The sequence below is a fragment of the Pollachius pollachius genome (genome assembly GCF_949987615.1).
Source record: "Pollachius pollachius genome assembly, chromosome: 14".
NCBI classification, from domain to species: Eukaryota; Metazoa; Chordata; class Actinopteri; order Gadiformes; family Gadidae; genus Pollachius; species Pollachius pollachius.
The window spans coordinates 7112688-7124919 of NC_136947.1; the positions used below are offsets into that span (position 1 = coordinate 7112688).

At 49.2% G+C, this 12232-nt stretch overlaps 1 protein-coding gene across 1 annotated transcript; it reads left to right on the top strand.

The window, feature by feature from the left end:
• Positions 1-8911: 8911 nt before the first annotated feature.
• On the top strand, positions 8912-11476 carry LOC307085840 (glutamine synthetase). Its single transcript, XM_079750727.1, has 7 exons — positions 8912-9023; positions 9574-9761; positions 9915-10076; positions 10183-10329; positions 10415-10542; positions 10654-10853; positions 10951-11476. The coding sequence occupies exons 2-7, from the start codon at positions 9596-9598 to the stop codon at positions 11261-11263; spliced, it is 1116 nt and encodes a 371-aa protein (XP_079606853.1). The 5' UTR covers positions 8912-9023; positions 9574-9595; the 3' UTR covers positions 11264-11476.
• Positions 11477-12232: the final 756 nt, after the last annotated feature.

Here is a 12232-nt window from a genome sequence, read left to right on the forward strand (position 1 = left end):
GCCTGACATTTCAAGCTTCCAGACATAACAATGAAAAGCTACCATAAGATGTCTTGGCACGGCTATCTGCTCCGTGTATCGATTGGGCAACGGCCCAACATCTCCTCACTAAAAAGAGATTCAAATATCGAACTTGTCCCAGACATTTATGGAGCCTGTGACCTCAGCCAATGCTAAAGTGGAGTACATACATCATAGTCCATCCTCGCAGGATACACCGTGTCTCCGAGCTCCCCCCCGGGTCCAGACAACGGGTGCCAGTAGGCGAATTGGAGCAGACAGAGGCAGGGTGTAAGATTCTACTGTATTATTATTATTACTTTCACGGTCCAACGCAGAAGGCATTAAGACACGAGCTCCGTGTGTAAATCAAAAGATGGCTGCCGTTTCATTACAAATTCACGCCAAATCCAAACATGATAATCAAAGCCTTTCTGCTCGTAACGTGGTGTTAGATTGCTGGTGCGAATGGAATTTTTTACACCTTCTCCCACCCCCCCTTCGCTCGCAAGTGGATGAGATAGATTGTGTGGGAGAGGCTCAGAGACAAGAGCTGCTGGTGAGAGATGTGTGTCTCTATCGGCGGCTCCAGGAGGACCTTCATTACAGAGCAAGCAGCTCCTGTCAGTGTCTTTTCATTACGCCCCCATATATATATATATATATATACAGTATTCACCCCTGAAGTCCCAGCAGTCCGCTCCGTCAAGAGAAGCAACTCACAGGGATGTCCTCCTACCCCACCACCACCTCCACCACCACCACCACCCCTTCTCTCCGCGGCGGCTGATTCGGGGGGTCTCGCAAGCCAGACAGATAGTGCTACCACTGTCCCACTGGCGGCTCAGGAGAGTTGCATGGCAGGCAAGATTGATGACACCCCCCCCCCCCCCCCCCTCGTCGTCTAGCGGAAAGTAGCAGGAGACAGAAAGCAGGGCGAGGAAGTCCTGTGCACCACCGCTTATGGGCCCTGATGGACTTGTCATCCTCTTCATAAACAGCTGGGACATGTCATCACGGGTCGGGGCGAGGGCCGTGGAGGGTGGCCCGAGAGCCCCCTGGGCCCCGGGACCCCCCTGTGGGCGGGACGGTGAGCGGACGCCTGGGGAGAGGGAGGGTTGTCTCTCTCTCTCTCTCCCTCCCTCTCCCTCTCTCCCTCTCTCTCTATCTCTCTCTCTCCCTCTCCCCCTCTCTCTCTCTCTCTCTCTCTCTGTCTCTCCCTCTCCCTCTCTCTCTCTCCCTCTCCCTCTCTCTCCCCCTCTCTCCCTCTCCCTCTCTCTCTCCCTCTCTCCCTCTCCCTCTCCCCCTCTCTCTCTCTCTCCCTCTCTCTCTCCCTCTCCCTTTCCCTCTCTCTCCCTCTCTCTCTCTCCCTCTCTCCCTCTCCCTCTCTCTCTCTCCCCCTCTCTCCCTCTCCCTCTCCCTCTCTCTCTCTATGTGTGGTGCCAGGAGATTTGTTTATTTGTGTCAAGGACAAGGAAAGATAGAAGAGGGCATTCTGGAAGTTTCCTTTTTGTGACTTCTGAGCCAGGGATGGAACACAGCAAACCACGACCAGTCGTTGTTCAACGGCTGGAGTCCAATTCCCCGCCAACACATTTTCTTGCTGTGTTTTAACCAAGATTCCTTCTCGTCAAAGTGTAGCCTGTGTGATATGACATTTAAAAAAAAGTAGACGGTCATAAAACCGAACATGTAAATAACCAGATGCAATCGGTGCAGGATATTACAATGTCCTTATTATTTGGTAAAAAAAAATGAAATTGAAATTGGAGCTTGATAGCAAAAGCTTTGAGTGACGTATTCTCTGATGCGCTCAAACCAAACTATAAAAAGGGAATGGGATTATCAATTGAGAAAGATTTTTTTTTTCACACCTTATCCACCCGCTTGAATATGAAAGGCCAGGAGGGAAAATGGAGCATAGAAATCATTTCATACAGTCTGCCATTGACAATATTCACTTATTTTCCTTCAGAATCGTTGTTGTCTCTGTCACAATTCAATCTAAAGCCCACTCTCCCACACGCTGTATAATACCTAGTTAAAGCCAGCAGGGTGTGAAATGGTGTTTGGAAATAAATGAAACAGACTACGAAACGCGGTGAAGTTGGAAGATATTACCATGTCAAGATGACAGACAAGTCCTGGAATGGAGGGTGGGGAAAAAAATAAAAGTTATTATCCCAAAGAAGAGCCGCGGTGATGGTTGGATTAAATAGAAGCTGTGGAACCCCATACAGGCGGTGGTGGCGGCGGCCAGATACACACACCGTCACCACCACCGCCATCAGGAGGCTCCCCCACGCCTTCGGGTGCACGGACACCATCCGCTGGTTCATGTATAGGAAATGGACTTGAGTTGGGAGGGGGAGGGAGGGAAGGGGGAGGGAGGGAGGAAGGGGAGACGAAAGCACAGCACGCAAAAATAACAACCTGATGACCTGTCCGTTTTTCATCTGGGGCACTGACGCACGCCACCATGTGCGCTAACACACAAACACACACCTCAACACACACACACACACATACACTTAAGGGCGCAAACACACACACACACACGGGGGAGAACACAGACTCACATGGGGGGAAACAGACACACACACACACACACACACACACACACACACACACACACACACACACACACACACTTAAGGGCACACACACACACACACACACACAAACACACACACACAGGGGGAAAACACAAACACACACATTAAGGGCGCAAGCAAACACACACACACACACACACACACACACACACACACACACACACACACACAGTGTGTGGTTTCGGCCCCCCTTGTCATTGATGGTCTAAATAAAGTGTTTTTGGAGGGAGCTTTGGAGGGAAGGGCGTCTCTTAGGGCTCCTGCAGGTCTGATTATCAGCCGGACTGATGAGTCACACAAGGCACAGCACAGGGCATCGCTGGCAGACTGACACACATATTGTCAGCCTTATTAATATCTGAAGGTAGACAGTTGTATACGCTGGTCGGGCTGAAACCAGAGGACACGCTGATTTATGAGGAGGCTGGAGATTGGATGAGACGGTTGTGGCGGTACGAAGATGCGTCGGGTAAAAGAGGAGAGTGACGCGTGCGATTTCTAAATAGGAAATAATAAATATAATAATGGGTGTTTTTCGCCTTGGCTCAGGTGCTCTTTCAATCGGATGCTCCTCTTTCATTTAACACTCGGCGGAGCGACCCCCGTCTTGAATTGTTTTCATTATTGAAATTCGTTTTGCCTCATTATCTAGGAATATCCTTATTTTTATCAATGCCCTCATTTACATTGACAAAGAAGGTTTGGTGTAAAGGCACATAAAGTAAAATAAATAAGTAAGAGAATTCTTAATTTGCATGCATAATTCGTTTTTTTTTAATAATCTTACAAAACACATCATCAGTTGGGTAAAACTATTCATAGGCATAATTCTATTGTTTTCATAGGTCAACTCGATTTATATGCTACCCTGGCTTTTCATTGACATCAGACGTGAAAACCCCTTTATGCCAGACGTTAATCTGGTAGGTGCTGCCCCCTGCTGGGGTATGCTGGTTCTGCGGTGTATGAAAAGAGTACTGACAGCATTTGCGGTATGCTTATGCTATATTTTCGTTCTAAAGGAGAAGTAACGCCTCTCAAACAACAACATTTGTAACACAATGTTCTCAATGCATCTAAATGTTTCTTATTTAACCTGTTTCTGTACTATTGATGTGATGTGGACCTGGTCTCGTCTGTATCCTTGCCAGCATCACAAAACTCACTTTTTCCAGCAGTAGGGCGGCGTGGGAAATACGGCAAATATGGCCTCAGAAAATAGACTCCTGTCCACTCTGCCCACAGATAACGAGCTGCCTGATGGACAGCAACATGTCCATTGAAATGTTGATCTGCCTATTGAGAACACATTCACATGTGTCTTCAATGGCGTCCAACAATGACTAGATACTCCTGAAGATAGACAATATATCCTGAAGTTCTCATTTGGGAAGAATCAATACTATCTGACATACAGATATTATGATATTATTATATCATAGATATATTTACAGATATTATTGTGTCTGGCTTAACCTCTGTCAACGATTCTGACATCATCATCATCAACAACACGTGGATATACCCTGTTTCGGAACAGTTTCTCACCCTGAGCTGGTCGAACATTTCAGCGCAGAAGATGGAATCAACGATGACTTCAGGCTTCAGTTTGAGCGAGCCGTAGTCTCTCTCTTCTGGGGGCTCATCTCTGTCAGCAGGGTACGCCAGCCTCCTGAAGGTGTATGCAGTACGGTGGTCAAATACAACACGACATACGATTTAAAGTGGGATTGGCCGTTACAAGCCGTTTGAAAATCTGCCTTTCCCTGTGCCCTATTGATATCATTAGTGGGTATGTCCACCTGGACTTATGCTGAACAGATCAGTCCACCAGCCTACCTAGTGGACTGTGGCAAATTGTTGCTTGTCTATCCAAAATGCATCTAGGTGGACACGCCCACTAATGAGGTCACCAGGGCACAGGGAAAGGCCTGTAATGGCTAGTCCGACTCATACCTGGTGACATAATATCCCCCCTTTAGGAGGCCATTTAGGCATGACCACCAATACAGGACGGACTCTAAACGGGGTTTTGAATATGAAAACAAAGCTTGTCCGTCTCCAGGTAGAAGGAGTGGTCGTTCGGCAGGAGGTTCACCGCCACTAGTTGGTTGTTAACTAGGTGCTTTCCCAAGTGAGCAGAATCCACACCTTTGTCACACAGGCTCGTCTTTGCCCGGGGGGGGGGGGGGGGTGGGCGCTCTCTAACGACAGAGACGGATCGTTAGAAAGTGGGTCAGTAAGAGCAAAGGGCGATGAATAGTGTCCATTTATAAAACCATGTGCTTGTGGTGTAAACAGCCCGCCGATGGACGAGGTAGGCCTCAAACCGGGGTCCACGTTTCAGAGTTCCTCATGGTGCGACGTCGGAATGGACAGATGCTTCGGATGAGCCTGCTGACGGCTTTCCAAGCACGTTTCTGGAGGTAGAGACGAGCGAGAGAGAGAGAGAGAGAGAGAGAGAGAGAGAGAGAGAGAGAAGAAACGTGAGGTAGAGAGAGGGTGAGAGAGCGTAGCTTTTGTTTGATGCTCTGAGAGGCAGTGAGAGAACGTAACAGATTGGGGAGGCAGCTTGCATGGCAAGCCGTGGGCCCAACGATACAATGAGTAAGTGTTGACAACTCACCCGTTTAATAGCGTCTGCACTCTGATGTCTCTCAGGGAAGGTGTTCTGATCATTTCTACTTGTGTTTATTCTGAGCAAATCTGATGTTTAAATTTGGGATTTTAGTGCAGCCCCAACCTTCCTCCATCCGGGGAACATCAAGAGGGGACGAAGGACATCTTAATATCTCAATGTCCTGTTCTGTAACCAATTTTTATTCTGTGATAACTCTTCAAAATATGCTTCCCCATTGTCATGACAACATATTGTTGCTTTACCCTGCAGATGTTTTTGCAGCCAGAGGCTACGCTCCCGGGCCCTGGCCTGGTTTGCAAGAGCTAGGTCATGCAGGTCTAATGAAGTCAATAAAATAGGTGTCAGCCTTCCATAGAATGGGTTCAGCAATACCCATTCACACATTGGGTTTGATGCGACACAAATGGTTGTTTCGACATGATCATTTAGTATTTCATTACTCAAGTTTTTCTTGACATATTCTGAGTGTTGATTTGGTTCAAAGAAACAATATTCAATCGACTGTGTTACACGCCTTTCTCATGGATGGATGCCCCTCGCCTGACGTCCTCCAGGGGGGAGCCCATGGCTCCTCGTTCAGAGGTCCCAGTGTAGCAGAAGGTGGTCCGGCCCGGGGTCTAGCGCCTACCTTACCCGCCACACCTTCTGCATCGGTGCATCCCGTCCCCCGGGGGGCGCTGTGCACCAACAACTGACAACTCTTTTGCTTTTCTGCTGCCTATTTTGCTGCCTCTTGGCCAGGACTACCTTGAAAAATAGTTTTTTAATCTCAATGGGACTTTCCCATTGAGATACCCACCAGATGTGTGGGAAGACATTTGTCCTCTTCTTCCAAGAATCTGTAGGACGTACGAGCCAGAATCTGAAAACAAATAAAACAAAAAAAAGGGAAACAAATCCTTGAACTAAATTGTACACTAGGAATGTGATGCAGATGCACAGTCATGGATAAAACGTTGTGATATTTAATTTGAAAAAATGAGGCACGTCTCACGGCCGCCATCTTATGTACATTCAACGTTCTACAGTTGATACAGAGTCACACCTAGGACTTGCTTGGCGGCGCGAATCAAGGTCGTTGCGTTTCCGCAGGGCAAACGCTTCACACGGTGCGTGGCTGTGTTCTCAGCCAGGGTCAGCTTCCCCCGGTGTTGACCTGGGAGCAGATACGCCCTCACAATCCCCAGGGCTACGGCGGCGCTGTCCTCCTGCCGTGAGCAGCAGCAGGTCCAGGAGCTGGTCCAGCTCCTGCCAGAGCCCCAGGGGGGGTGCAGCGCGGCTTCCTCTCCTTGAACCCTCGGGGAGTGTTCGTAAGGCCGCCCTGCTACCGCGTCGGCAGATATGACCACAGACGGGTGGTCCTCGCAGTGCTGAGGGACAATGCCGCAGACGGGGGCCCTGGTGGTGGTGGTGGTGGTCGTGGTCTGGGCGCACGACCGGTGGTCATAACGGACGGCAAATGAAATATGGGCGTATTGATGAAGGAGGAAGGGGCTGTGTCCGTCCCTGGGTGTTGTGAAGATGGAGGGGAGGGGTGCTCGGTTTCGCCATAGCGTCAGAGCCGGCACTCGACCCTAGCTTGCCTCCCCTTCTTTCCCGGGACACTCCTACTACGGTGTGGACGTCCCGGTGAACTGTCTCGCCCTCGTTTGGACCGGTGCGCTACGTGGTGGCACTGGCACTCGTCCTCTGCATCTTCCAAAGGCGACCACGTCAGCACTCTGGAGTTGTCGGGGTCCCTCTTCAGCCCCCGAGCCGCGACCCTGAACCCGGGCCTTGGGTGACTCCTGAAGAGAGGCGCCTTCCTGGGCTCCAGGCCTCCGTCGGAGCCCAGGTCTGCGTATCCTTTGGCGATGGAGGAGCAGTCGCCCGCGTTATCGCCTTGTTGCAGACCCAGAGGCATGGAGGCAGCCAATAGGACTGGAGGCTGTTCAGAGCGTTCTGTCTCATGTGAGTCAGGGTGCGATCTCTCGGGGCGCGTCCCCTGGCAGGCTCCTGGCGATTACCCCACCACCTCGCTGCACCGCGATGCAGTACACACAGAGAACTGGTGCTGGCTGCTTGGTATGCCGGGGAAACAACAGACATTGAAAGTGCATTGAGGGGTTGGTTCACCTTGTAGAGCACGTACCATTAGGGACCAGTCCTTAACGCAGAGACCGGGGTTCGATCCCTGCTCGCGGTCCTTTTCGCGGCCCACTGGAAGGCCTTAATGAAGGCGTAGTGGGCCTGGGTTCCTCCGAAGGGCCGTGTAAAGCAAGTGGTCCACTCTCACGCAGAAGGTCCCCAAGTCTTCTCCTAAATATCCTGACGTATACGGACACAAAAACGCACACAAGCATACACCCATGCACACACACAGAAAAACTGACACAGACACAATTGTGCTACAACTTGAACGTGACAACATATAACACACACACATATTAACACACACACACACACACACACACAAACACACTTGCTGGATAACTATAGGGGGATGAGTAGCTTTGAGCTGACATGAGGAGGGTACCTGAAGCAGCTCTCTGCAGAGGGAGAAGTGGTGGTAGAGCTCTGTCTGTTTGAAGTATGAGAAGTGTTGGTTTTGAATCCACTGGTAGAATCCATCATTCTGTGGTGCCTGTACAGACGGGGATGAGACCGTGACTATCATAATGTCAACGATTACTGTTGTTTTTACAGCATTTGGTAGAGTAGAGTAGAACACTTACCTTTCCTGCAAGGATCTCCGGACACAAAAAACACCTGTTACCAGATGGATTCTAAAAGTGGAAGTGGTCAAGCTCCTACCAGAGCCCCAGGTGGTGCAGGGATATATCAAATGTTGGGACATTCAAAATGTCCCAAAAACATTTGAAATGTCCCCCTACTGATGTTAAATTTAAACAATCCTCCAACTATAGATGAAACCGGTCATTCAATAAATAAAAAATAAAAATAATAATTAAAAAAATAACGTTGTGATGTTTTAAACAGAAACATTCGTTTCAAATCCTTCAGTTAGAACAATAGGCCAACGTTCTTGTCAGTGCACTTTTGGTGCAGGCAAGCGTTTGCCTTCTCTCTTTTAGGAATTAGCACTTTTTCTAGGGTAAGAAGATGTTGGCAAAATACCTTAGCAGTGAATCTTTGATCAATTCATAATGATGATTTGAATATGTTTGTGTGTATGCACCATTAGCGCCTTTCACCCAATCGGTACTTTTGTCTGCATACTTTTTTTGGTTTATGTAACCTCCAATAAACTAGCTGTACTTCTGTGGTTCAACCGCGTGGAGGCGTTTGGGGACGTTAATTACCTCAGTTTGGTGCGGATGATAAACAAGGAAAGAGGGGCAGACATGTGTTTTTTCTTAGTCATCACGTTTTAGGTACAAACGGGATGAAACACAAATAAAAAATAATTCACCTGCCAATCAGACAAACAAAGTTATTTTCCTTTCTTTGTGTGAAATTGAGGGCAAACGCTGCAGACTTCGGCATTTTTTGGGCATGTGCTGCACAAGAAACTCTCCTCCAACTTGAGGGCGTTGCGCTTCGCTCCCGACCAATGAAGGCCGCTCGTCACCGCTGAGTAAACACGTCGAGATTTCTCTGACCAATCCGAAACGCGGACGTCCCTATCCATCTTGTTATAAATTAGACTGGATCTGGGATTTTGAGGTACCAGAGAATGAGACAACAACTACTAAGAGTTTCAAGTACAACTCCTGGGACCTTTCTGTCCTTTAGCATTTTTTTCTTCCAACGTATTCTTTTTAAAGGTAATTGTTTTCCCTTTTATTGTTTGGGTGATTTTGTAAGATTCATATTTAATGCCTTTCATCTCGTATCGTTGACGTTGATTGTTTTTTGCTGCCATATGATATTGCAGGAACAGTGTTTTTGGGTGGGGGGTGGGGGGGGGGGGGCAATTATGTAATGGTGCTTCGGTCTGGCATAAGTGTAACCATGACTACAATGCGTGTCTCTGTGTACGGCAGCATGGAGGCACATCGTATGGTGTATATCCATAGTTACCTTCCCTAATACCATGTTTGATGTAGTAACTTAAAAGCGCAATCTTCGTCTACTGTGGACCGTCGGGAGGGAGAGATTTACGCAGCGATTTAAGCATACGTTCATACGTTTGTATGAACGCTTCCTTTGTTTTGGCTTTGGACCGCAGTGAACATGCTAAAGTGAGGCTGCGAGACCTGCGTTTGCATGCTCTTATCCCTTCTAGAATAGAGAACAATGGTGTGAAGAACATGTGCGCCTTAACGTGCCCGGGGAAACCCTCGTCTCACGTTGTCTCTCTCCTCCCGTCTCCAGGTGTGTTATAACAGACGATAAGATGGCTACGTCCGCCAGCGCCTGCTTGAGTAAAGTTGTAAAACAACGGTACATGGAGCTCCCCCAGGGAGACAAGGTCCAAGCCATGTACATCTGGATCGACGGCACCGGAGAGGGTCTTCGGTGCAAAACCCGAACGCTCGACTCCGAGCCCAAGAGCATCGAAGGTAAAGGCACAAGGGTTACGTAATATGCTCATTGTTCCCATCCTCCATGAGTTTACTATACAGCGTTTCCTCCATAGCGCTGGGGACTCTGAGTCAATCTTTGTTGGTGGATGTACTGCATTTATAGACCTATCATTTCATGTTGGTCGGTAGATCTCCCAGAGTGGAACTTCGATGGCTCGAGCACCTACCAGTCGGAGGGCTCCAACAGCGACATGTATCTCATCCCCGCCGCGATGTTCCGTGACCCGTTCCGTAGAGACCCCAATAAACTAGTGCTGTGCGAGGTGATGAAGTACAACCACAAACCTACAGGTAACTTGACAGTGGCTTTGACATTGATTAGTCACCATAGCCAATCAAGACGTTTGTATGAAAGTGAAGGGATCGGTTTCTAACTGTAACAATTGTGTGCGCGCAGAAACAAACCTGCGACTGGCGTGCAACAAGGTGATGGACATGGTGAAGGACCAGCACCCCTGGTTCGGCATGGAGCAGGAGTACACCATCCTGGGCACCGACGGGCATCCCTTCGGCTGGCCATCCAATGGATTCCCTGGACCCCAAGGCAAGGGCCTACTTATGACGCAACTGCCTTCTGAAAGATGTCCATGAAGTGATAAGGTCCTAACTATAGTCGTGCCGTCACACAGGTCCATACTACTGTGGCGTGGGGGCAGACAAGGCCTATGGCAGAGACATCGTGGAGGCTCATTACAAAGCCTGCCTGTACGCTGGAGTGGACATCTGTGGAACCAATGCTGAAGTGATGCCTGCACAGGTAACCCAACATCTGGTGTAGTAACCGCTGTTTGGTGGGTGGGTCGGCTTGCCCAGACGATGTGGGCGTGTCGGGGGAGAGACACTTACTGGTTTGCTTCTGCGTCTCCAGTGGGAGTTCCAGGTGGGGCCGACGGAGGGGATCAAGATGGGGGACCACCTGTGGGTGGCCCGCTTCATCCTGCACCGCGTGTGTGAGGACTTTGGCGTGGTGGCGTCCTTCGACCCCAAGCCCATCCAGGGCAACTGGAACGGCGCCGGCTGCCACACCAACTTCAGCACCAAGGAGATGAGGGAGGAGGGCGGGTTGAAGTGAGTCCCTTTCCCACTGGGAGTACTGGGGGGGGAAGCTTGTACTGCTTGACCACACCAGGGCCCTAACCTGTACCTTCCTCGTCTTCTCCCCCAGGGCCATTGAGGAGTCCATCGAGCGGCTTGGCAAGAGGCACCACTACCACATCCGGGCCTATGACCCCAAGGGGGGCCTGGACAACGCCCGGCGCCTCACGGGCCGCCACGAGACCTCCAACATCCACGAGTTCTCGGCGGGCGTGGCCAACCGCGGCGCCAGCATCCGCATCCCGCGCAGCGTGGGCCAGGAGCAGAAGGGCTACTTCGAGGACCGGCGCCCGTCCGCCAACTGCGACCCGTACGCCGTGACGGAGGCCCTGATCCGCACCTGCCTGCTGGCGGAGGAGGGCGAGGAGCCCACGGAGTACTAGACCCACTGAAAGACTCACACTCACGCATACGCACACGCCTCCCTCCTCGGGCAAACCCCACCGCCCACCTGTGTTTTATTTGAGTTTACTTTGTATTCTTTTATCTTTAACAGCTGAAAGGCGAACTAGTACTGTATTCTTTTTCTTCCCTTGAAATGATAAAACTGTAACCTGCTAGTTTTTTTTGAATAATGGTTGACTTGCCAAGTGAAGAGGGTGGGGTGGGGCTGGGAGGGGGGGATGTCTGGTTGGTAGCGGCGGGCAGGGTACACCTTTCCCCCCCCCCCCTCGTGTGTTTGGGAGGGGTCGGAAGGATTTCGTAACGTTTTTTTTAAAACTTGCTTAATGATGTAACGTAGTCTTTTCTAAATGACTAAAGCACATGGACACTGAAGAGTAGAGCTGCTATTGGCTGAACAGCATGTGTCATTTTTAAAATGAGTCTTGACTAGTTTAACTGTTATATCGTGACCTGCCTTTTCAACTATCCAATCTTAAATGTTACTAATACTTTTGAGAACTGTTTTTATTTTTAAATGGCACCATTGGAGGTCTCCAGATTTTTGGACATGCTGGGTTTGTAAGTTCGTACGGTACACTTTGTAGATGTTTGTACTCATCAGACCTTTTGTCTTAACATCGTTCCCTTGCCATTTGTAGAGTTTCTGTTCAACTCATGAAGGAGTTTTATCCTTTGTCTACTGCTATATTGTAATTCACCTGATTTGGTAAAAGCGTGATTTTTACTGGACCTTTCTGTTTTCCTTGAAACATTTAAAACTTATTTTATGACACGAATGCTGTGACTTTTCATTTGGCAGCATTGCAGCAGACGACTTGTATTACATTTCCTCTAGACTCTTGCTGTGAAACTGACCTGAGGTCTGCAAGCAGTTCTTATTATGATGAGCAGGCAAAAAAGGAAATGGGTCAATACTAGATAATACCCAAAATAACACCACCCTGTGA